General features: G+C 41.9%; 1 protein-coding gene across 7 annotated transcripts in view; it reads right to left on the bottom strand.

The window, feature by feature from the left end:
- Positions 1-22,527, bottom strand: part of DLG5 (discs large MAGUK scaffold protein 5) — a 231,177-nt gene that overhangs the window by 18,330 nt on the left and 190,320 nt on the right. For all 7 annotated transcript variants that reach the window (XM_039480930.1, XM_039480927.1, XM_039480928.1 and 4 more), the window contains 7 exons: positions 14,563-14,701; positions 11,635-11,779; positions 10,124-10,245; positions 9,395-9,484; positions 7,818-7,986; positions 2,962-3,124; positions 1,938-2,071 (listed from right to left, as the gene is read on the bottom strand). In XM_039480930.1, coding sequence (XP_039336864.1) covers positions 1,938-2,071; positions 2,962-3,124; positions 7,818-7,986; positions 9,395-9,484; positions 10,124-10,245; positions 11,635-11,779; positions 14,563-14,701 — 962 coding nt within the window. The remainder of the gene's footprint in view (positions 1-1,937; positions 2,072-2,961; positions 3,125-7,817; positions 7,987-9,394; positions 9,485-10,123; positions 10,246-11,634; positions 11,780-14,562; positions 14,702-22,527) is intronic.

Here is a 22,527-nt window from a genome sequence, read left to right as displayed (position 1 = left end):
ACAGGGAACTATACTCCTCAATAGTATATTTTTGCTTTTTATTGCTATTTCTGAATAAATAATCTGAATTAAATTATTTGGAAATGCCCTGGGAACGTCTTTTCATGTCTATACTGGGAATATCATTTAAGAAATCCCAATAGCCTCATGGAAATGCAAGCATTGTCATAATGAACATTATGAAAGTGAAAGAGACAGAGTTTTAAGAGTGATCATGTCTGAAAAGACTATTAGTAGTTTAACTGAAGTGGGATTGGTTTTTCAAATAATTTTTGGGGAATCCTCTGACATGTAAACGGTTAAAAGTTTTTATAAAAATATTAAGAGCTGCTTAAGATCCCAAATCCGACAGGGCTGCACCTTCACCAGGCCTCCTTAAAGGCAACTGCAGTGTCTTGAAATGTATTATCTGCATATACAAAAGCGATTTGCAGTTTTGGTAACTGTAAATGGACATGTAGAACTCAACATGCAACATGAGGGTACTTATGGAAGCTCTAAAGATACTCTAAAGTATTTGTTTAAAAATAAACAAAATACTATTTGCAAATCAGTTTCTGCTTTCCTTACCTGCCAACAACTGAAAATCAGTACCTCGTGGGTATGTCTACACAGCTGCTGGGAGTGAGTCTCACAGTTGGGGTCACTATTGCTATTTTGCAGGGCTCACTCTAGCGTACTAAAAATAGGAATCCCTTATTTTTTGATATGTAGTCTAGTATACTTTAGATAAGAGTGTTCCAGATCGGGCTGAATCTTGGGCTCTGATGCCTACAGAAGGTGGGGGGGGGGAAGGGGGGGAGTGGGGCTTGAGAGCCTGACCCTCAATGTCATAGCAACATCTACACAGCTATTTTAGCGTGCTAGCCCGAGCCCTGCTAGCATAAGTCTGCTGACTGAGGCTGCAAGAGTCACTCCCAACAGCTGTGTATAGTTACCTACCTAGCATTTATACTGAGGGCTTGTCTACATTTACCAGGTGATTGATGCGCGGTGATCAATGCATCGGTGGTCAGTCGATTTAGCAGGTCTAGTGAAGACCCACTAAATCAACCGCAGATTGCTCTCCCATCGACTCCTGTACTCCACTGGATCGAGAAGAGTACGGGAAGCATAGTGTGGACCCTGCGGTAAGTAGGTCTAAGCTACATCGACTTGAGTTACGCTATTCATGCAACCCAAATTGCGTAGTTTAGATCGACTTTTCCCTGTAGTGTAGACAAGGCCTGAGGTTATCACAGTACACACGTGCTACAAGCACAGGACAACAGTAACAACTAAAGCTGACCAAGGAATGTGGCTGCTTAAATATTGAGGGTGTCATTAACTTGTTTTTTTCCTCTTAAGAACACTAGAGTTTGCTTCTGTGAATGTCCAGGTAGCCTCTCCAGGGTAGATTTTCTGCCTTCCCCACTTTTTGCTTAAACCAGTCTGTTTCTAAAGATCCAAGTGGATTCTTACAGAAACAATCCCTTATTTTTTATATGTAGTCCAGTATACTTTAGGTAAGAGCGTCCCCTTTTCAAAGGCCAGTAGGTTCTTCCCCCCACATCTCTGAGAAAATTCCTAAAAAAGTCTATATATAATTGCACAGACTTGGCAAAAAAAACCCTTCAGTACTCTTGTGACAAAGTGTCAATGCTACTAGCGCTCCTACAGTAAACCAATGTGTGATTACTATGGTAGAAAGGAACACATTTTTGTTTTTAGTTTCATGTTTCTGAAAAGTTAATTTTTCCTTGTTTAGTCTTAAAAAAAAATAAAACAAATGCCTTGGTTTTAAAATGGATACTATTCACCTTGTTTTGTTTTTTTCTATGCACTCATATTTTTTAATCAAAACATCTTTAGTTAACAGTCTCAGTTTAGAATGTTTTTAATATCTTGATAAATGACAGACCAGACAACAACATTTTCAAGGTCTAGCTAACTTTTACCTCGATCGTGAGTGATTGCCAAGTTGATACATATGTGGGTTGTACTGAGCCAGAATAGTAATGGTGTCACATTGCTGTCCAATGATCAGTCGAGCCTGCTGCTCTGTAGCATTTCTCAGATTTATTCCATTGAACTAGAATGAATAAATATAAGACATTAGACATCCAATTTTCAAAGGAAACCCAGCAAAATCATTACAGAACTTGCAGCATCCTGATTTGCTGATACTGCTTTTTGAAACCCGAGTCTCTCAATCTGTGGGAGTGCTGCGAGATGGTTGTCTGAAGAAGGGGGAGACAGAGCAGCTATTGAACTATTGATTTTCCTTTTACTATTTAATTACTCCTTTGGAGGAATCAATGCAACTTTAAAATTTGACAACTTGATGAAAATCCTGAAATGCTTTTCTTTTTGGATGACAGATAGCATTCTACTGAAGTACTGCAAAGATTGCGAAATAGCACCTAAAGTTGTTTTTTGTTTGAATATTTGCTAGTTCACGTTACACCATGATAAATAGGGTTGCCAACCCTCCAGGATTGGACTGGAGTCTCCAGCAATTAAAGATTATGTCAAGTAATGAAATTTCTAGGAATACATCCAACCAAAACTGGCAATCCCAGTGATGAATGATTTTAAGTACCGATGGGTTCAAGACACAAACTCTGGATCCAGCTATGAATTTCAAACACCAGGTTTCTGGTTTTCTGGCTCCATGGTTTTGCTTCAGGTACATCTATCTTCCACAAATACTGCAGCAGAAGACTTGTGCTTTCTACACAGCCACCTTCAAAGCAGCATTATCCTTTATACAAGACACACTTAGTGAAGTAAAAACTGATGAAACTTCATATAGAATTAGAGAAGTATTATTTTATTATGATGATCTAGAATATCCCTGTTATTGTATCATTTATATTTTGAGAGACTGGTTCTCATTCCCAAGATATTTTGTATTAATTTTATAGTCACACAACTGCATTTGTTTACTAAGTAGTAGAAATGTTAAGCAAACAAAATTACCTCCAGTAACTGATCACCATATTCAAGGCCAGCTTGTTGGGCAATGCTTCCACCAGTTACTTTAGACACAAATATCCCACCGTTTTCTCCGCTCACAATGGAAATCCCTAGTGGCTCAGAACCCTTTTGCACTTTAACATGGCGTGGTTCTTCCATGTACGGCCTTTAAAAGGAAATTGTTAAAAACTGATTTTGACAAAATGGCACTTGAAGCATAATATTTAAAAGCGACATGCACTATGTACCTGAAGTGGAATATCAAGACTGGTTTAAAAAGCTACTAAAAATACTCTAAACGGCCTATGCATTCCTTAAACACCATGCAATGTACAGTGGTGGAACTAAATGTTTATCAGAGACACAATTCTAGATACATGACTTCACAAAAAAAGTTATGGCAAATGTGAATTATAAATACTATGATGGTGAAATAGGTAGGAAATAAACCTCCACTTCCATATTATATAAAAGTAAACCACTATATATAATATGCAATTTACAAACCATATTCTAGAAAGGTGCCTTACAGTTTATAAATGCTGGGAGTCTTAATATACAGTGAAAATAAACATTGCAAATAATAAGGTGGTGAACCAAGAGAAGCCAATACACAATATCAGTTTTATACTTGTATGCAGGGAAACGCAAATTAGTAATGAAAATTAAGCAGTTGCAAACTCAAGCTTTAAGACAGCAGTTTGCATGGTAGCATTACAATTACCATGCAAATTCTCCTTGAGGGAAATTATCCAAACATGTAAAATAGCACAAGGTGCGCAATGCTGCTTGAGAAGGACAACCTTATATCAGGCCAACCTCAAACTCCTTAGTGATGAGAACCTAGGCCTAGGAGCCAGAGGGATTCTCAGAAAAGACCTATTACGGAAGAGATATCTGAAAGATGCAGAAGATTTGAGAAGAGAAGAACACTTAGACACACAATAGTAACAGACACTAATACGTATAATGAGAGAATAGTCTATACACATTATTTTAGAAGGAAAGCCTGGTTCAGTTTTCTTCCCATCTTTTCCTCCATTTACAAATCAGATTAAGAGTACTGTATGTCCATTTCTTGTTGAATAGCAGAGTGTTATAAAATGTTAGGTAAGAATCTATGAGTCTCTCAGCAGAAGATGCAATTTCTACTCCTTACTCCAAAAGGTAGAACAAATCACAACTGCCTGGCACCTATAATTTTTAATGTGATGCCCAATTCTAACCCCTTCAAAATGGCAGAACAAGACACACTCTCCTGTACCACTAAAGGCTTTCATGGCACATACAAACAGAAACCTTCTAGAGCAGCGGTTCTCAACCTGCGGCCTGCTTACGGCCTAATCAGCAGTGTGTGGATGAGGCCCTCATAACACAGAGAGCTGCATTTGTGGTCCACAATGGTAAATAGGTTGAGAACCACTGTTCAAGAGAATGCTTATAAAACGATGCTGCTGGCTCCCTCGGTAAAATTTTCAAAAGCACCCAAGTGACTGACAGATAGCTTTGGAAAGGGGAAGGTGGGAGAACAAGGTGGACTTTTCCCCTTTATTATTGTAAAAACAACATTTATGGTTGTATTTTCTCTTTCAGGAGCACCAAAAATCCTTAATGCAGTTTCCTTCTGATTTGCTTTTAATTTCTCTCTTCAGCCAACCATTTCTCCTCTCTCCCTACCCCCTGCCTGTGTTAGCATCCCTTTCCAAGACAAGTCTCTTCTGGTAGCCCTTCTTAGTAGGGGCATCCTCAATGTCACAAGTTTCTATGAATAAAAGAAAGGTCTGGTCTAATGGCATGAGCATAATTCTGGGACCCAAGAACTCCTTAATTTTAATCCTAATGCTGACACTAATTCCTCTCCGGGGTACTGGCTGTGTCAGCACCTCCATCTGAGTATCTCTATGTGCTAAACATGTATTATTACAAACACAGTTAATCTACTTTAAACCAAAAACTAAATGTTCTTTTATACGCTGTTATATTAACTGAGATGTGCTAAGTCCCAGAAACCTGAAAATTGTTCAGAAACAGCATTTAAACTTCCACTTCTTTAGGACATTTAATCCATTCTGAAGACAGATGCAGCTTATCTCACATCACATTCTTAAGAACAGGATGCAATCACATATAACATGGCAATGCAAAATTTAGTAAATTGGATTCTATCCCTAAAGCTTCCTTCGTATCTTATTTATTTATTTTTTTTACTACCCCATAACCTGTCCCCGCATATATATTTGAATTTCTCCATTGTGTGTGGGAAGGAGTGTTGCTGAAAACACATGGTTTAGCCCAAATTCCATGTTTTAAAATACACCTCTACCCCGATATAATGCTGTCCACGGGAGCCAAAAAATCTTACCGTGTTATAGGTGAAACCACATTATATCGAACTTGCTTTGATCTGCCAGAGTACACAGCCCCGTCCCCCCGGAGCACTGCTTTACCGCGTTATATCCGAATTTGTTTTATATCAGGTCGCGTTATATCGGGGTAGGGGTGTATATTTGGAGGACATTTTCTTGGAAATCAAATCTGAACACCTCTATTCCTGTACACAATTTTCAAATGGATAGAACTAGCATTATCTTAGGATTCTACTAAATGCAGATGGAAATTAATCAGTAATACACAGTTAGCTGAGCATCTAATAATAATAATGGAAAATTGTAATGTTTAAAAGCTATCTAACTTGATTAGTAATTTTGTTAATCAACTATAACACTTATTTCTGCTGTAACATTCACTTTATGTGGTTACAAGAATGTTTTAAACTGATTGCTTCTTTTTGGTCTGCTTTTAGACGTTAAATTATTTTTCATTAACATCATAGTAAACAGTGTTGATATTTTTGGTTCATATTATCTCACCTTGAAAAAGTTACAGTGTGTTAAGATGTCTGGAGGGTCAGGGGAGTGACTCAGTCTTTTAAAGCACATAAAACTTTTAGAAAAGTGTTTACAATGGGCAAGTCCCATTTATTCAGGACACCAGCTGCCCTCACTAGGGATGCTTTCATGAACTGGGACCATAAATGTGACAAGTAAAAATAGCAACTTCTTACTCAGCAGATCCTTACCGTGTGTGTCTGCTTTTTTCACACAAGCCCAACAAATCCAAAATGGCTAAAAGCGAGTGGGATTTTACTCTTGCTTGTACATCATCAAAAGAATTCTTTATTAAGGGTACGTCTTCACTACTGGCTGGATCGGCAGGCAGCAATCGATCCCTGAGCACTCTCCTGTCGACTCTTGTACTCCAGTTTGGCGAGAGGTGCAGAGTCGATAGTGCAGTGGCAGCAGTCGACTCACCGTAGTGAAGACACCATGGTAAGTCGATCTAAGTACGTCGACTTCAGCTACATTATTCACGTAGCTGAAGTTGCGTAACTTAGATCGATTCTCCCCCCAGTGTAGACCAGGGCTAAGTTCCAAGCACTTACACCTGCGTAGCCTCATTGACAGGAATATGAGATTACACAGGTCTCACTGAACACATCATTTGTGCTGCCAAAACGCTCTCTCCATTAGTTATGTGCAAGAAGGGGAAAAACCCCTGCTTGATCTTCAGATTCAATGGTAAGCCTGCAGGGCTGACCATTAGCAGAAAGCATCTTTTTACTTGAAAATTGAATACAGTTGTGCTAATCAGGGTGAATAAATAAATAAAGCTCCACAATGTGCTTTCTACAGTCACTTTCAAAACAGCAATGTACAGTACAATATATACGTAGTGGAATAAAAATCGCTGAAATATCTTCAGTTACCCCGTGATGAAACCTGATAAAATTTCATGTAAGATTTATTTTAGTACTATTATATAGAATGTTTTTGTTATTGGATTATTTACATTTTGAGGGCCAGGTTGCTATTTATACAAATCGGGGTCTTAAAGTGCATATAAATGTAATTTACTCCCACATCAAGGTTTCTTTATTCTGCCAAATGGTGTAAAGAGGCCTTAATATAAATACAAATCTGGCCCTTAGAGTCCATGGTTTGTTGTTTGATATTCTGAATTTATGTAAACTCTGATAAATGCAGAGGTAGCACTTTTACAATAAAAGTAAAAGCAGAAGTCCAAAATTAATTAGCACAAGCTGAATGTGCATTATAAGATACAGGGATGTGACCTCAACGAAAACCTACATTATATTAAAAACCCAACATCTTACTTAGGCTCCAAACCTGCAAACACTCAGAACTTAACCTTACTATTGTGAATAATCCCATTAAAATCATTGGAACTACTCCCGGTAGTAAAGTTAACCATGTACAAACATGTTTGCAGGATCAGGGCTATGGTCCTGAATTTAAACCTTGTTGAAGAGATCTGCTTGGACTGAATCACAGCAAGTATAAATGATGGTTAGGCCTGGCGGCCAGTCACATAAAAAAGTTTAGCATTAACCACAAACTATTTATCAGGTCTTCATTTTCTTTTGACTCCTAGTGAAAAGATTCCACCAGGGACTGACATCTGAGCAAGCCTACCAGGAGGAGGAGGAGTCCACTTTAGGAGCTATACCTGTTTGGTGAAACCACTAATCTAACAGAAGATACCTTACTGCACACATCAGTCTCAGAGTTTCTGGAAGCTTTAACACTACCCTATAACTTCTGAAGGAAGACTATGTGAAAGAAGCTTCTTTTACAACACATACATAATAAATAATAAATAATAATAATAATAATAATAATTTAAAAAAAGAGTAACAAGACTTAAAGTACACCTCAACACGTATAATATACTCCTGATTTTGCACAGCCAATTGTTTACATTTATTCGCTCTAACAAACTATCAAACAAGATTATCTTTGGTACATCTGTATGAAAGATGACGACAACTATCACCTTACCTATCTTTTCTACGCTCTCCAATTGATACCGGGCTAATAGAAATCCTAGGTAACGTAGACAGCGAGTTCTGTGACTGGCTGCTGGCAAAAGAAGATGTTTCCAGGTTCAGTGGTGATTGTGGAGGGGTTATCAGGCTGGGACTGCTACATTCAGAATGTGACAGTGAACCTGTAATAATAAAATAAAGGGATTCAGTTTTTATATGTAGTGCTTATTGTAAATGTCTTGCAATGGAGGAATCTGAAAAGACATTAAAAGACCACACCACACCAATAATACAAATGTGATGCACAGTTTACATAAATATGAGAAGATATTTACACATGCAATATCCTTTCAAATGTGAGTTGATTTTACTACTTTAGAAATTGAGAGCACTGGCTTGAAACTGTAACAGTGAGAACCGACCGTGGGCAAGCTCCTTCAAATGAATATATAAGTGCACATGAGTAATGGAAAGTTTGACATAATAATGGAATAAAGAAAATCTAGGAAAAAAATAAAGATCTGAATGTTAGGGACAGTCTCAAAGGAACCGTATCCACTCTCCTGGGTTCTGGCTATAGAATGCCTTATGAAACATTTCAAAACAACAACAGAGCTTAAGCAGCGCAAGTCCATGCACATAACCTATAGGTCAAATACTGCAAAAAATTATTTGCGAAGATCTACAGTTTTAAATAAATTTGCTCTGAGTATTTTTTCTACCCAGGAATATTTGACTGAACATTCCTGCTCGTCAGCTTGTTCAGCTCAATCATTTGCTGCATCAGGGAATGTTGCAGAAAGTAAATTTGATGTTAGTAATCACAAAGAAACTTGTTTATAAGAGCTACATTCCTTCAGAGTACAGTAACATAACATATGACCTATATATGTCCAATTAAAGCATCTTTAATTTTTAATTAAGGATACAGAATACTCAAAGCAATAATGTCAGTCAAGAACTTTCAAGCAATTTACAGACTGAACTCTACTTGTGTAAAATATTCTCTGAAAAATTAAAAAAATCTGTTCTGCTGTACAGTTCATATTGTTTGCTGAAAATAATTTGTACTATTCTATATATTTCCAATCATTAAAAAAATATTTGTAAGATGTGTAAGTTCTCTGATGAAGAATGCTTCATATAAGCAAATTAATTAATATGGAAAATCCTTTAAACTTTAAATTCATATCCTGGTTAGAAAGACTTCAATTTGCCAAAGAATACAGTGTTTTAGAGCTAACAAAATTATGCATACACCTTTTATGGAGTCATTTCACCACTATTGTAAAATTAGGAAATGACTTCATATGGGATTAGAACTCTTACAGAGTGCTGTGTTGACACATGGTATTTTATCAGGAGACTTGTGATAACTGATGTTTTCAGAGAAGCTCCAGCTCCTGGAATCAAGGGCTTTCATTTGGAAAAGTAAAAAGGAACTTTCTACTCCTTGTAGTTATGAGAAAATCCTTGAAAAAATAATTTTAAAATCCTATGATTTTTAAAACAATCTTTTGGGGACTGGACTCGTGAATTTTTAATGCTGGGGTCGGCAACAAATAAAATGTTAAGAAAACAAGATTTTACCCCTGTCGGAGCCAATGATGGACCTTGGATACCTTGGGGTTAAAGGGATCTTAATTCTTTCCGTCCTGTACTGCAAGTTGCTGGAAGAACCTATTTTATAACAAGAAAATATCACAATTTATGACACATGTAAATGCAAACAGATAACACACATTTAGGCTCTGATTCTAAAGACAAGCTAAATGATCTCGATGTGGGTGCAAGAGTCCAGTTCTTCCAGCAGAACCAAGGCTTACCAAAAAAATCCCTTTATAATCCCACTTTCATGGCTGGCAAACTGCCTAGTTCAAACAGCTAGTACAGCTATGGCATTGCTTAAATGTACCCACTACTGAGTGCTACAAAACGACTGAGCTATCTAATACTTGTTTGGGCACCAAAGAGCTCTTTAAAATGTTTTTTGGCCAATTTACATGACTGAGATATAAGATATGTCCTGATCACCTGTGATCATTGAACTTCCACTGGCACATTCACACTCAGCTGTGACATACTAAGGAGAGGCAGACAGGTTGTAAAAGGGGTTTCATCCAAATCTTCTCAGTGAGGAGAATGGAAGCTTAAATTGTAAGAGCCAGGAACTTGAAGCAAGGAAAAATAATGGGCCCTTAAGGTTCTGACAGCTATGAAGGATCCCTGAAAGATGCTTTTAGTAGGGTGGCATTTTCTCTGCTTTGTCTTAGATGTAAAAAGAGTACTTTGCACGAATGAATTTGAAATGTTAATTACCAAGTCTTGCACTGGATGGTAATGAATTTGAACCATGTGATGCTCTTGTCCGTGAATTTTCAGAATAATCACTGGAGTGTTTGTGACTTAGGTCCAAACTCAGGCGACCTTGGTGCTGAGCACTGCATCAAAACCAAAGTAGGTTATAGCATCTTCAAAAAAACCCATCTCTTCAAAACTAACATTACCCCAGCCAACCAGGGAACAGGAAGAAACCCAACCCCGCCGAGCAGTGAAAGATACCTGAAAAGTGTATCTACAGCAGCACATTGTAGCTCAGTGCCATTGCTACTTTGCTTTAATTCTCTAATACTATTTGGACAGCAATTTAATCCATTAACTTCACTGCAATACATCCTTAAAATCGCTGAGCCATAGACAGCTGTATTCTACTAAGTATTTCATAAGAAGCACAATGAAGCACAATAAAGATACTTTATTATTCAGTCCCAGAGAAAACATTTTGTTTTGAGAAGATATTTGTACAAGCCAGTCCCAGACAATACATACATAAGACTTCCTGACATAACACTGAATAAATTTTTGCCAATGTGACTGTCAGCTACCTAGCATATTACTTTATACCACATAGACTGCACTCTCCAAAAATTGTTCTTGAGACTGAGTTATGTATATTATGAGAAACATATCTGTTCTTCATGAAATATGCTAATAGATTATTACTTAGTTGGAAGTCACAGTTCAGTGATCATGTATCAGATTCTTATATAGATGGTGCACTGACTCACAGTTCAACAGAAATCATTTCTATGGGCTTTAATTCAGCTCCCTAAGCTTTCTACAGAATATGTACTTCATGACAAATTCAATCTTTTTCTAGTAAGCTTCTGGGTACAATTTTAAAAGTTTGCAAAATATATACTAATATAACCTATTCATGAACAAGGTCTTGGTTTAATAATTAAAGTAGGGAAGCAGGAATTGGGTTTGATCTCTGACTTTACCAATGAGAGCATAGTTGGGCCCCAAAAAATCCACAATAACTTAATAAATTTGCTCAATTGTCATTTATTGTCTTCAATCATAGGTAGGATTCAAAATTTCAAAGCCATTTAACTATGGAAATTCCAAATGGATCAAAGAGTTTAGCCAGTGGGAGACAACAAAACATCAGTCAACGTTTCAGATCAGGGTAAGTTTTTAATTACCTTTAACTCAAAGAGCTGGCTGAATTTTCTACAGACTTTGCAGTCACTTTCTCCTTTACTTTCAAAGTAAATCATTTTCAGGCAAAAGTGTCCAAGCCAAAGTTGCAAGGCTTTCTCAGGGAAGGCCATAGTAACATTACATGGGAAGAAGTCACTGCCTTTACATCATGTTTGTAAAGTGCTTTGAGATTCTCGGATAAAAGGTGCAACAGAACTATTATTTTACATTATGCTGCACTAGTATAGTGTTCGCCTCTGTGCACAGCAAGAAGCAGCTTTCTCTTATTGATTTTATTTATAAATATATTAAATATCTAAGGTTGTGAAGCTCTGAGTATATACCTGGGATGCAGATGCTGATGGCAGATTTGGCTGGCAACAGACGGGCAATTGTTGGTGTGAACTCTGTGGCTCCAAGCAGTATAAACTGGATTTCTCATGACAGCAGTTACTGCAGGACATGGTGCTAAACTTCTTGGTACAGTACCTATTTTAAAGTGGACAAAATATATGGTATGAGGCATACTCAAGATGCTGGCATAAAGTCATCTGCCTGTAACATTTATGCAAATCACTAATAAAATGGGAAGCTGAATACCTAGCTCCAAGGCTCAAACCATTATTCAGACTGTTTTATTGAACAGTTCAAAGTCTACTTGCCCACCAAAAAGATGTCCTCTCCTGTCTCAAAGTCATGATAGTGTCAAACATGTAACTGAAATAGTTCCATACTTCTAGCTGAATAATAATTAGAGAGCGCTCCAATTTTAGTGTGGTGCACAAAAAAACTGATCGCGGCTACAATTGTTCTTTTTCCTCTTCAGTGGGCTCATGCACTTCCAACTTCTATAGTGTCCTATGACCTTAGACTATAACAATTCACAACTCCATGAAACTGATATTTATACGTGAATCTCATTATTTAGGGTTTTTATTTAAGTACACTCATACTTTACTATCAAACAAAATGTTGTTCAACAACAGTTTTGGTATTGTAGTTCACAGTTGCAGAAACATTTTGAAAGACAAAGAATTAATATTTACTGTCAGATATACTTTGATGAGGTTTGTTCTATAATTAAGGGCACTATTATATAAAAATAAGGAAATGGCTTTTTTAGTTAAAAAACTTTCCAATAAAGTTGCAGTTATTAATTAATAATAGTTTTATTATTGCATTTTACAATACTTCGGATGAGAGATGCTATGTGGATTAAGAACTCTCAGTTTTACTAATCCTGATTAAATAATATCCTCATTTACAGGTGGGTAATTTGAGGCACAGAGGCTGAGTTTTCTGCTGTCGGCCAGTAATTTAGTGACCATCAGGATGATAACCAAGGAGGCACTAACAAGAACTGTGAACGATATTCAAATTAAACTTCATGCCTATTTGAGCTAGACCTTGGCTTTGAGAATTGCTGAATGGACATACTTCAGACCCTGCTCACTAAACTCAGGCAAATACATATTGGTATCTCTGGGATCCTCTATGCTAGTTCAAATGCAAACCATACTAAACCAGTACTTTGAAAGACACCGGGAAAAGATTCCTACCTACCAGTGGCCAGGTGGATGCTCCAACTGGCCACCATATCAGCCAGTACCTCTACATCAATTCTACAGTGTGGTTTTTGTTACTGTTGTTTTTTTAAAAGGGTAGGCAATGAAGCTCAAATGGCTGCTTTGTAAACTTCTCCTGCGAGAAAATGCTCATTTTTGCTAGTGATCTCACACAGTTGTCTCACACTGCCTTTTTAGCAACCAAAGCAAACTTCTCGGGTGTGCAGTTTCAATCTGATTGGAGAAGGCAGACAGTATTTACATTACAATTGCACCCAGAGGCCCCAGTGGGTTAGGCACATAAGAGCCTTGAAGATCTTACAGTGTAATTTGTCAGATAAAAGGGTGAGAGGCAAAAGAGGCACAGAAATGACTTGCTCAAGGCTACACAGCAAGTTAGTGGCAATGTAGCAGGGTGGTCACCCCGCTCATGCCCTGAAGGGCTTAAAACAACCCTGGGAGAGGGTTGGGGTGGGGGGAAAGCTAGGCTGATTGGGGGAAGCAGCCATAGTGGGGCCATACCCCAATCAGGCCACGGCTGGCCCTATAGGAGGGCTGAAGGCCAGAGACTGGAAGACACTCTCTCTCTCTAGCTTCAGAGGGAGAAAGACCTGGCTGCATGGGAGCTGAGAAGGGTACCTAGGGTGGAGCAGTGCTGGGGAAGGGCAGAGGGAGCTGGGGAGCTCCAACCTAGCAAAACCCCAGGCTGCAGGCCTAGTTAAAGGCCTACAAACAGGTACTGGGGCTGCAGAGGGGCAGCCCAGAGCTAGGCAGAGGCAGCAGGTCCTAACCCCCTTGCCGATGATGAGTGGTTTACAGACTTCAGTCTGCCCCAGGGAGCGGGGGCTAGATGATGACTGGCAGTAGCCACTGAGGCAAGGTGGGGATAGAGGGTTGGGGGTCCCCTGGGAGGGGAGACCCAGAGACAGTGGGTTGCTGCTGGGGGCAGAACCCTGAAGTAGAAGGGAACCGGGGTTTGGGAGGGACACGGGGGGCAGTGGCAGGTGAGACATCAGCCTGCAGAGGGCGCTCCTGGCTGGAAAGAGCTAATTCCCGAGACAGCCAGCAGGAGGCGCCGCGCCAGTGAGTTGTCACCCCGCCACAGGCAGTGACAGAATTAGAATCTAGATCTATTTATGCCCACTCCAGTGCCCTATCCATGAGACTACGCTGCCTCTCCACTTAGCATGACGACCTTTCCCGAGATCCTTGTGAAGCATGAATAACCTTTCTGAGTCTCTAAATTCATGAGTTCTCTCCAAATAAATTCCCAGGTCTCTGGTTATGTCTGAACAGCGCAACTTGAATCTTTTGTGATCTTTGGTGTATAGCACCCACTACAATGAAATGCAGCTTGATGGGATGGCAAGACAGACAGCAATGCTCAAGGGACTGTCTGTGATTCCATGGTAAGACTGTTGTAGTGCTTTAGGAGTTCAGTAGGTTGGTGAAATCTAATTAAAGAACATACCACCAATTTGGGGTGTCTGCTTTTTGATACTCTGCCCTGAGGTTGGCACTCATGGTTGTGAACCACTCCAGACAGCGTGACAATCATAATGGTCACTTCTGGCCTTCACATCTATGAACTGAATTCTACTTTGAACGCAAAATGAGTAAGTCTAGCTTGCTGTCAGAACATTAAAATTGAGGAAAATTTATCACCATGACATTACAGACATTACCATTCAGGTCAACCTCACTAACCTGCTGACATGGCTCCCGTGTACAAGGAGGAAGAGACAAAACCATCACTGTGCCTACTGGAACGTTTTGGTGAATATGGCGGCCACTCCTGGAGCTCTGTAGAGAGATGCTCTTCACTGGCTGGAGTGTATTTCTGTACCTGTAAGCAAAGTGCAGAATTCAATCTGCAACTAATCCAAAAAGCTTTGTATAAACTGGTACAAAAATAACTTCCTGGCTATCACTTGATGTTGATTATTATGCTTTGATCCCACCACTTTATTGATATCACTGTTCTTCCATGTTGTCTTCATCTTCAAGCTCCTCTCTCCCTACATCTCAGCTCTCATTCTCTCCCATAGGACTCTCCCAATCCATTACCTATGGCCCTCCAGTCCCTCTTGTGGACTCCCTATATACTACGCCCACTGTCCTCCTCATGCTTTCTTCCCCCTTTATGGCCCTGATTCAGCAAGGTACTTAGGCATGTGAGTTAACTTTGAGCATGTCAACAGGCCCAGTGACTTCAAGGGCTTGCTCAGATGCTTAAAAGTTATGCACCCGGCAAATTATCTTGCTGAATCTATGTTGGAACTCACTCCCTCTTCATGCATGCAAAATGTCTACCCTTCTATTCAAATTCTTTCTTAAAACACATTGGTCCCACATGTTTTCAACAATAAACCCCTCCAAAAACAGATGTTAAAAACAAATTCTACACCCCCCCCCCCCGCCCCCAGCCATTAGAGCACATGGCTGCCTAAAACAAGACTGGCTGCTGGGCCTGAAGGTGTAGCACTCGGTCTCAGCTTTCAGGTGCAGGTGGAGCAAGTTCTCTTCTGGCTGCTTTAACAGGTAAGCTGAAAGAGCTGGTTTGGGCTGTAGATACACATTTCTACATTGTCTGCTTTACACAGAGTGAACAGGCAGGGGTGAGTGAGGAAACCTGATGTGCAATGAGAGTTCGTTGGCCAAGAATGCCAGTGAGTGTAGGCAGCTGCAAACACTTTTTTTTTTTAAATGCATAGCCCTCATAATGCTATTTTCAAGGTAAAAGCAGTACAGCATAAAATAACATGATATTAAAAACATAATATACAGAATATGAATCACTAAAGGCTTCTCAGATTTCTTCATGTGACAGGAAAGTTGTGTTACATAGTGAGAGAGATTTAACACCACATACAGGCACGCATTCTTACTGCCATGCCCTCCTTGCTGCATCAGCAGCAGACATGACTGTTACCCAACCATGAGAAAAGCCATTTGTTCATCTCTCATTTTTTCCCCACTCAGTTTTATTTAATTAAAATTATCTAATACACTCAATCACCTTGATTCCTAGGCACATTCCACAATAAAAATCACAACAACAAATATACCCATAAACTGTGCCACATTGCACATCCTGTATATTTTTGACATAAATTTAACATTAATAGATTCAAATTTACATGTAGGGCAAGACTGTGTCTTTCAACCTGAATAAGGGGTAGTGCCTAACCTGCACCAGCCTCAACCTTAAGAGTAGCTCCAGAAGACACTGTTCTTGGTGACACTCCTTTGCTCACAATGCCTCCATTGCTCCTTGGCGTATACCAGCTGATGGGTTCCAAGGCTCTGTCCACTTGTGGGGAAGTAGCAGACACACAGCATCTGCACAGCTACCTAGTTCAATCCAGTCCACAGCTACCTAGTCCAATCTAGCTATCGGAACAGAAAAACATCCTCTGCAATACAGCTATTATTAGCATTACTATAAAGAACAGGACATTTTCATTTCTGATTTTAAGTGTGTAAATATGGAACTTTAATGTAATTTTCTGTATTTTAAATATCTTCATTTTCTACCACTAACCCTTCTCAAAGGGCCCAATATTAGCTTAAGTACTGCCTCTGCAATTATTTTAGCTATGATAGTGCATAAAAGTCACTCTTGTGAATGTCACTCTTTTAAAAAGAAACCCAATTTTAAACCCTGCTCTGAACTTCACAGCTCAATTTACAAAACACTCCAGAGAGAAATGTGTGCACTCTTGCATCTCCAAGCCTGAAACCCTCTCACATGGGCATTACTCATTCAACATGTTGATGCATCAACCACCTTAAAGAACAAATTGCAAAATTATGCTGTGTTTTCATTATCTGAAAAATATTTGTTGGGGGTGCAGAAACTATAAATCTCTATCTATATGGTAACTCCAAGACCCCTTGGAAAGTATTACTAACCAATACTGACATATCCTGACAAGGTTCACCTGTTCCTATCTTGATTGGAAACAAAGGTACAGTGGAGTCGCATCTTACACAGGGGATAGGTTCTAAAGTCAGCGCGTAAGGCAAAAATCGCATATAGTCAAAATTACCCTTGAAAATCCCTTAAATCACCCATAAAGTACAGTATACTGTACATGGTTTTGTGTACAGTATACAACCCTGTACAGTAATATGTATAAATGTATAATGTATACAGTAATGTACAGTACATATGAGTACATATGCAAAATATAATTTCACAGTATTGTATTTTTAATTACAAGGGGTCCTCAGGGCTTGATGTCGATCCAGGAGACGGAGGTGACGGAGAGCTTGGGTGACGGAGAGCGAGTCGTAGATGAAGAGGTTGGCTCTGGTTCAGCTTGAGAAGTTGATTGCGTAGGCTAATCTGCTGCTGGTTGTTTTTCCTTGAAAAACATGGTGATCGGCAACTGTCGCTGTTGTCTCTTGAGCTGCTCAAACATTTCCTGATACGGTCTCAAATCATCCATAATACTATGTGTGATTTTGAGGCTTTGTTCCATAGAGGAATCATATTTAGAAGTTAAATCATTCAAGTGTTTCGCTGCTTGGAATACTTCAGCAAATTTATGAAGATTCCAACTTGCTGGCTCTTCCTGTCCATCGTCATCATCTTCATCTTCTGTAGACGATTTTATCGGTTCCTCTAACTCTTCATTAGTCATTCTCTATGGCTCTCAATCAATTCTTCAATTTCTTCCTCAAGGATGTTGACGAAGCCGTCACCACCCACTTGCCTGGCCACCTGAACAATGTGTTTCACTTCTTTGTCAATGGTCGGGAAACACTTAAAATCATTCACACATTTTTTCCATAGGTTTCACCAACATGCATTGACTGTTTCAGGCTTGATTGCATTCATTGCCTGTTTAATATAAGTGATGCAATCGGCAATATTGAAGGACTTCCAACACTCCATCACATTAAGATTGGGATCAGCATCCTTAGTGCTACGTATCCATGAGAACATAAGCCTCATGTATATGGCCTTGAAACAGTAAATCACGCCTTGGTCGAGAGGTTGGAGGATGGAGGTGGTATTGGGGGGGGCGGAGGGGAAGAAGACTACTTCAACGTCGTTATGTGCAAACCGGAGTGCTGCAGGGTGGCCAGGAGCATTGTCTATGATCAGCAGCAATTTAAAGTCAAGTCCTTTCTCTTTGAGGTACCGCTTGACCTCCAGAATGAAACTCTTGTGGAACCAATGCAGAAATAATGCTGCCGTCACCCAAACCTTTTTATTTGATTGCCAGAACACAGGCAGGAGATTTTTGTTATTGCATTTTAGGGCATGGGGATTTGCTGCCCTGTAGAGCAAGCCCGGCTTTATTAAGTGCCCAGCCGCATTGCCACAAAACAACACAGTCACACGATCTTTAGCTGCTTTGAAGCCAGCGGCTTGTCTTTCTGATTTCAAAATGTAAGTGCGGCTGAGCATTTTTTCCCAGAAGAGCCCAGTCTTGTCAGCATTAAAAACTTGTTCCGGAAGATAGCCCTTTTCTTCTATGATTTTCTTTGATTGTTCAGGGTAGGCTTTTGCTGCCTCTTCATTGGCAGATGCAGCGTCACCAGTAGTCTGCACATTTTTGAGGTTGAAGTGGTTCCTAAAACTGTTAAGCCAACCTTGGCTGGCTTTGAATTCCTTCTCATCAGAAGGCTGTCCCCTCTTTTCTCACAACATGTTGCCATCAATAGGCACACGTTTACGGTTCATGTCCTCCAGCCATAAGTTTAATGCCTTTTCAGTCTTCACTAAAGTCTAATCACATATCTGGCTCGTCACCTTAGTAGTTATTGGAGCACTTGATGCCACTGCTTGACAAATTTCTCTCTCTTGAATCTTGATGGCACAGATGCTAGATTCATTGCGGACATATTTATGCACCATGTTCGAGACCGACATACCATCTCTCAATAAGTCCAACACAGGCAGTTTTTCCTCCAGCATTGGAATAGATCGCTGTTTCTTTGGTTGAGCACCAGATGAAGTAGTTGGCTTGCGTTTAGGGGCCATGGTGTATGAAAAATACGCACCTTTAAACACTAGAATCACACTCAGCATGGTGAGATGCTCACATGATGAGAGGCATGTGGGAACTGAGACCAACTGAGGGAACAGCAGATTCACATCTCCCATCTCATGCTCACTCCGGGGTATACGCTCACTGAATGGAATGGTGGGTGGAATTGCCCGTGCTATTTACAGGTATCTTGTTTTTCTTTTTTTTTTGCGGAGCGCATATAGTTGGATTTGCGTAAAGGACAGTTTCCTGTTCTGTAACTGGCGTTCTTCAAGATGTGTTGCTCATGTCTATTCCACCATGTGCACCGGTGCCAGAAGTTTTTCCCTCAGCAGTAGCTGTAGGGGGAGCGCTGCTGCGACTCCTGGACTAGTACCTCTATTGCACACTATAAGGGGAGCCGCGTGCTCCCCCCACCCTCAGGTCCTTCTTGCTGGACCAACTCCGACAGAGACGAAGGAGGGCGGGATGTGGAATAGACATAAGCAACACATCTCAAAGAACGCCAGTTACAGAACAGGTAACTGTCCTTTCTTCTTCGAGTGATTGCTCATGTGTATTCCACAGTAGGTGATTGCAAGCTATGTCTGATGGAGGAGGGTAGGAGTTCACAAATTCCCTGGCTGAAGCATAGCTCTACTGAAACCAATGTCATCCCTGGCATGGGAGACGATCGCATAGTGCAACGTGAATGTCTGTACTGAGGACCAGGTAGCGGCTCTACAGATGTCCCGGATAGGAACATGGGCCACAAAGGCCACTGACGAGGCCTGAGCTCTTGTTGAGTGAGACATCATGATAGGTGGTGCAGGAACCCCTGCTAGGTCGTAGCATGTGTGGATGCACAATGTAATCCACCGGGAAAGCCTCTGGGTGGAGATCAGTTGACTCTTCATGCACTCGGCTGAAGCAACAAAGAGTTGCGAAGACCTGAGGAATGGCTTAGTCTGATCCAGATAAAAAGCCAGTGCTCTGCACACATCAAGCGTATGGAGGCGATGTTCCTCATTAGAGGCATGAGGTCTGGGGCAGAGGATAGACAGGAAGATGTCCTGGCCCATGTGAAAAGCGGAGATCACCTCAGGGAGGAATGCTGAGTGTGGATGGAGCTGAACCTTGTCCTTGTGAAAGACTGTGTAAGGGGGGTTGCAGGTCAGGGCCCTGATCTCCAAGACCCACCAGGCTGATGTGATGGCCATGAGGAAGGCTACCTTCCATGAAAGGTGAGACCATGAGCATCTGGCCAGGGGTTCGAATGGGGGCCCCATGAGGTGGGATAACACCAAATTTAGATCCCACTGAGGAACAGGGGTTCTAGCATAAGGAAAGCACTGGTCTAGCCCTTTGAGGAAATGCCTGGTCATGGCATAGGAGAAAACTGAGCAGCCCTGGATCAGCGGATGGAACGCCAAAATAGCCACCAGGTGCACCCTGATGGAGGAAGGGACCAGGCCTTGAGTTCTAAGATGAAGAAGGCACTCGAGGATAAGTTGGAGTGGGGCAGACATTGGGGAAGTACCCCGCTCGCCCGCCCACCTGGAGAACCTGGACCACTTCGCCAGGTAGGCTCGGCGTGTGGATGGTTTTCTACTTTCGAGGCGGCCATGTCTGACCCCTTCCAAACACCTTCTCTCCTCTGCATCTAGCCACTGATCAGCCATGCTGTCAAATGGAGGGTGGCCAGATTGGAGTGGAGGAGGTTGCCCTGGTCCTGGTAGAGTAGGTCCAGGTGGAGCAGCAATGGCCGCGGAGGGGGTCACAAGCAAGCCCAGGAGGGTCCCATACCAATGTTGCTAGGACCAAGCTGAGGCAATCAGGAGGACGCGTGCCTTGTCCATTTTTACTTTCTCCAGGACCTTGCCAATGAGGGGAAACAGCGGAAAGGCGTAGAGGAGTTGACCCAACCATGACAGGAGGAAGGCATCTGGAACAGAACCTGTGGCAACAGTGGTTCTGTCGGGTTGCAAACAGGTCTACTTGGGGAGTGCCCCATGCTCGGAAGAATTGGTGAGTGACCTCCGAGTGGAGCGACCACTCGTGTTGGGAGGAGAAAACCCTGTTTAAGCGATCAGCCTGTGTGTTGTTGATGCCTAGCAGGTGGAAAGCCTTCAGGGTGATGTTGTGGGCTATACAGAACTCCCAGAGGCTGAGGGCTTCCCGGCAGAGGGCCGAGGACCTCGCCCCACATTGCCTGTTGAGGTAAAACATCGCAGTGGTGTTGTCCGTGAGTACTCTGACCACCTTGCCGCGCAGCTGTGAGCTGAACGCCACACAGGCTAAGTGTATCGCCCTGAGTTCCCTGACGTTTATGTGAAGGGACAGCTCCGAGGCCAACCACATCCCTTGGGTCTGTGAATTCTCTATGTGGGCCCCCCAGCCCAGGTCCGACGCATTGGACACTAGGTCTAGTGACGGGGTCGGGTCCCGGAAGGGAATTCCCTGGAGCATACTGGCAGGGCAGGACCACCATTGTAGCATGGCAATCACCTGCGCCGGTACCGAGAGGACCATGTCCAGTTTGTCCCAGGCCTGGGAGAACTCTGAGGCCAACCAGAGTTGGAGGGGCCTCATCCGAAGCCTGGCGTGGTGGACCACGTACATGAACGCTGCCATGTGGCCCAGGAGCTGCAGGCATGCCCTGGCCATGGTGACGGGGAACTCCGTGACCGAGGCTATAAGCCCCTTCAGGGTCTGGAACCTGTCCAGGGGAAGGGAGGCTGTGGCCTTGGAGGCATCCAGGAGAGCGCCTATGAATTCTATGCGCTGCACCAGAACCAATGTCGACTTGGCCTCGTTTACTAGGAGGCCTAGGTTGGCACACATAGCCAAAAGCAGGTCCACATGGTTCTGTACCTGGGACCATGAGCTGCCCTTGAGCAGACAGTCGTCGAGGTAGGGGAATATCTGTACCCCTTGGCATCTGAGGTAGGCCGCCACTACCGCCATACACTTTGTGAATACCCTGGGTGTGGTGGACAGGTTAAACGGAAGGACCGTAAATTGGTAGTGGTCCTGTCCCACCAGGAAACAAAGGAAGTGTCTGTGCCCCTCAAATATATGGATATGGAAGTATGCGTCCTGAAGGTCCAGGGCCGCATACCAATCACCAGGGTCCAGAGTGGCTATGATACGTGCCAGAGAGACCATACATAACTGGCATTTTGCCATGAAACGATGAGGTCTCGCAGATCCAGGATGGACCTGAGACCCCTTTCGCCTTCCGGATAAGACGGTTACTCACCGTAGTAACTGTTGTTCTTCGAGATGTGTTGCTCCTATCCATTCCAGTTAGGTGTGCGCGCCGCGCGTGCACGGCTCTTCGGAAGACTTTTACCCTAGCAACACTCGGTGGGTCGGCTGGGCGCCCCCTGGAGTGGCGCCGCTATAGCGCAGGATATATACCCCTGCCGACCCATCCGCTCCTCAGTTCCTTCTTGCCGGCTACTCCGACAGTGGGGAAGGAGGGCGGGTCTGGAATGGATAGGACCAACACATCTCGAAGAACAACAGTTACTACGGTGAGTAACCGTCTTTTCTTCTTAGTGATTGCTCCTATGCATTCCAGTGAGGCAAAGGTGTGTACTAGCTGCGACACATGCTGACACCACCTTTAGGGAGGAAGGCGGTGGCCCGAATGGGCAATCATAAAACTGCGAGAAATCCACGG

The sequence above is a fragment of the Mauremys reevesii genome, linkage group 7 (assembly GCF_016161935.1).
Source record: "Mauremys reevesii isolate NIE-2019 linkage group 7, ASM1616193v1, whole genome shotgun sequence".
Classification (NCBI taxonomy): Eukaryota; Metazoa; Chordata; order Testudines; family Geoemydidae; genus Mauremys; species Mauremys reevesii.
Note: the sequence above shows the minus strand (reverse complement) of the source record. Positions and strands in the feature narration are given on the sequence as shown.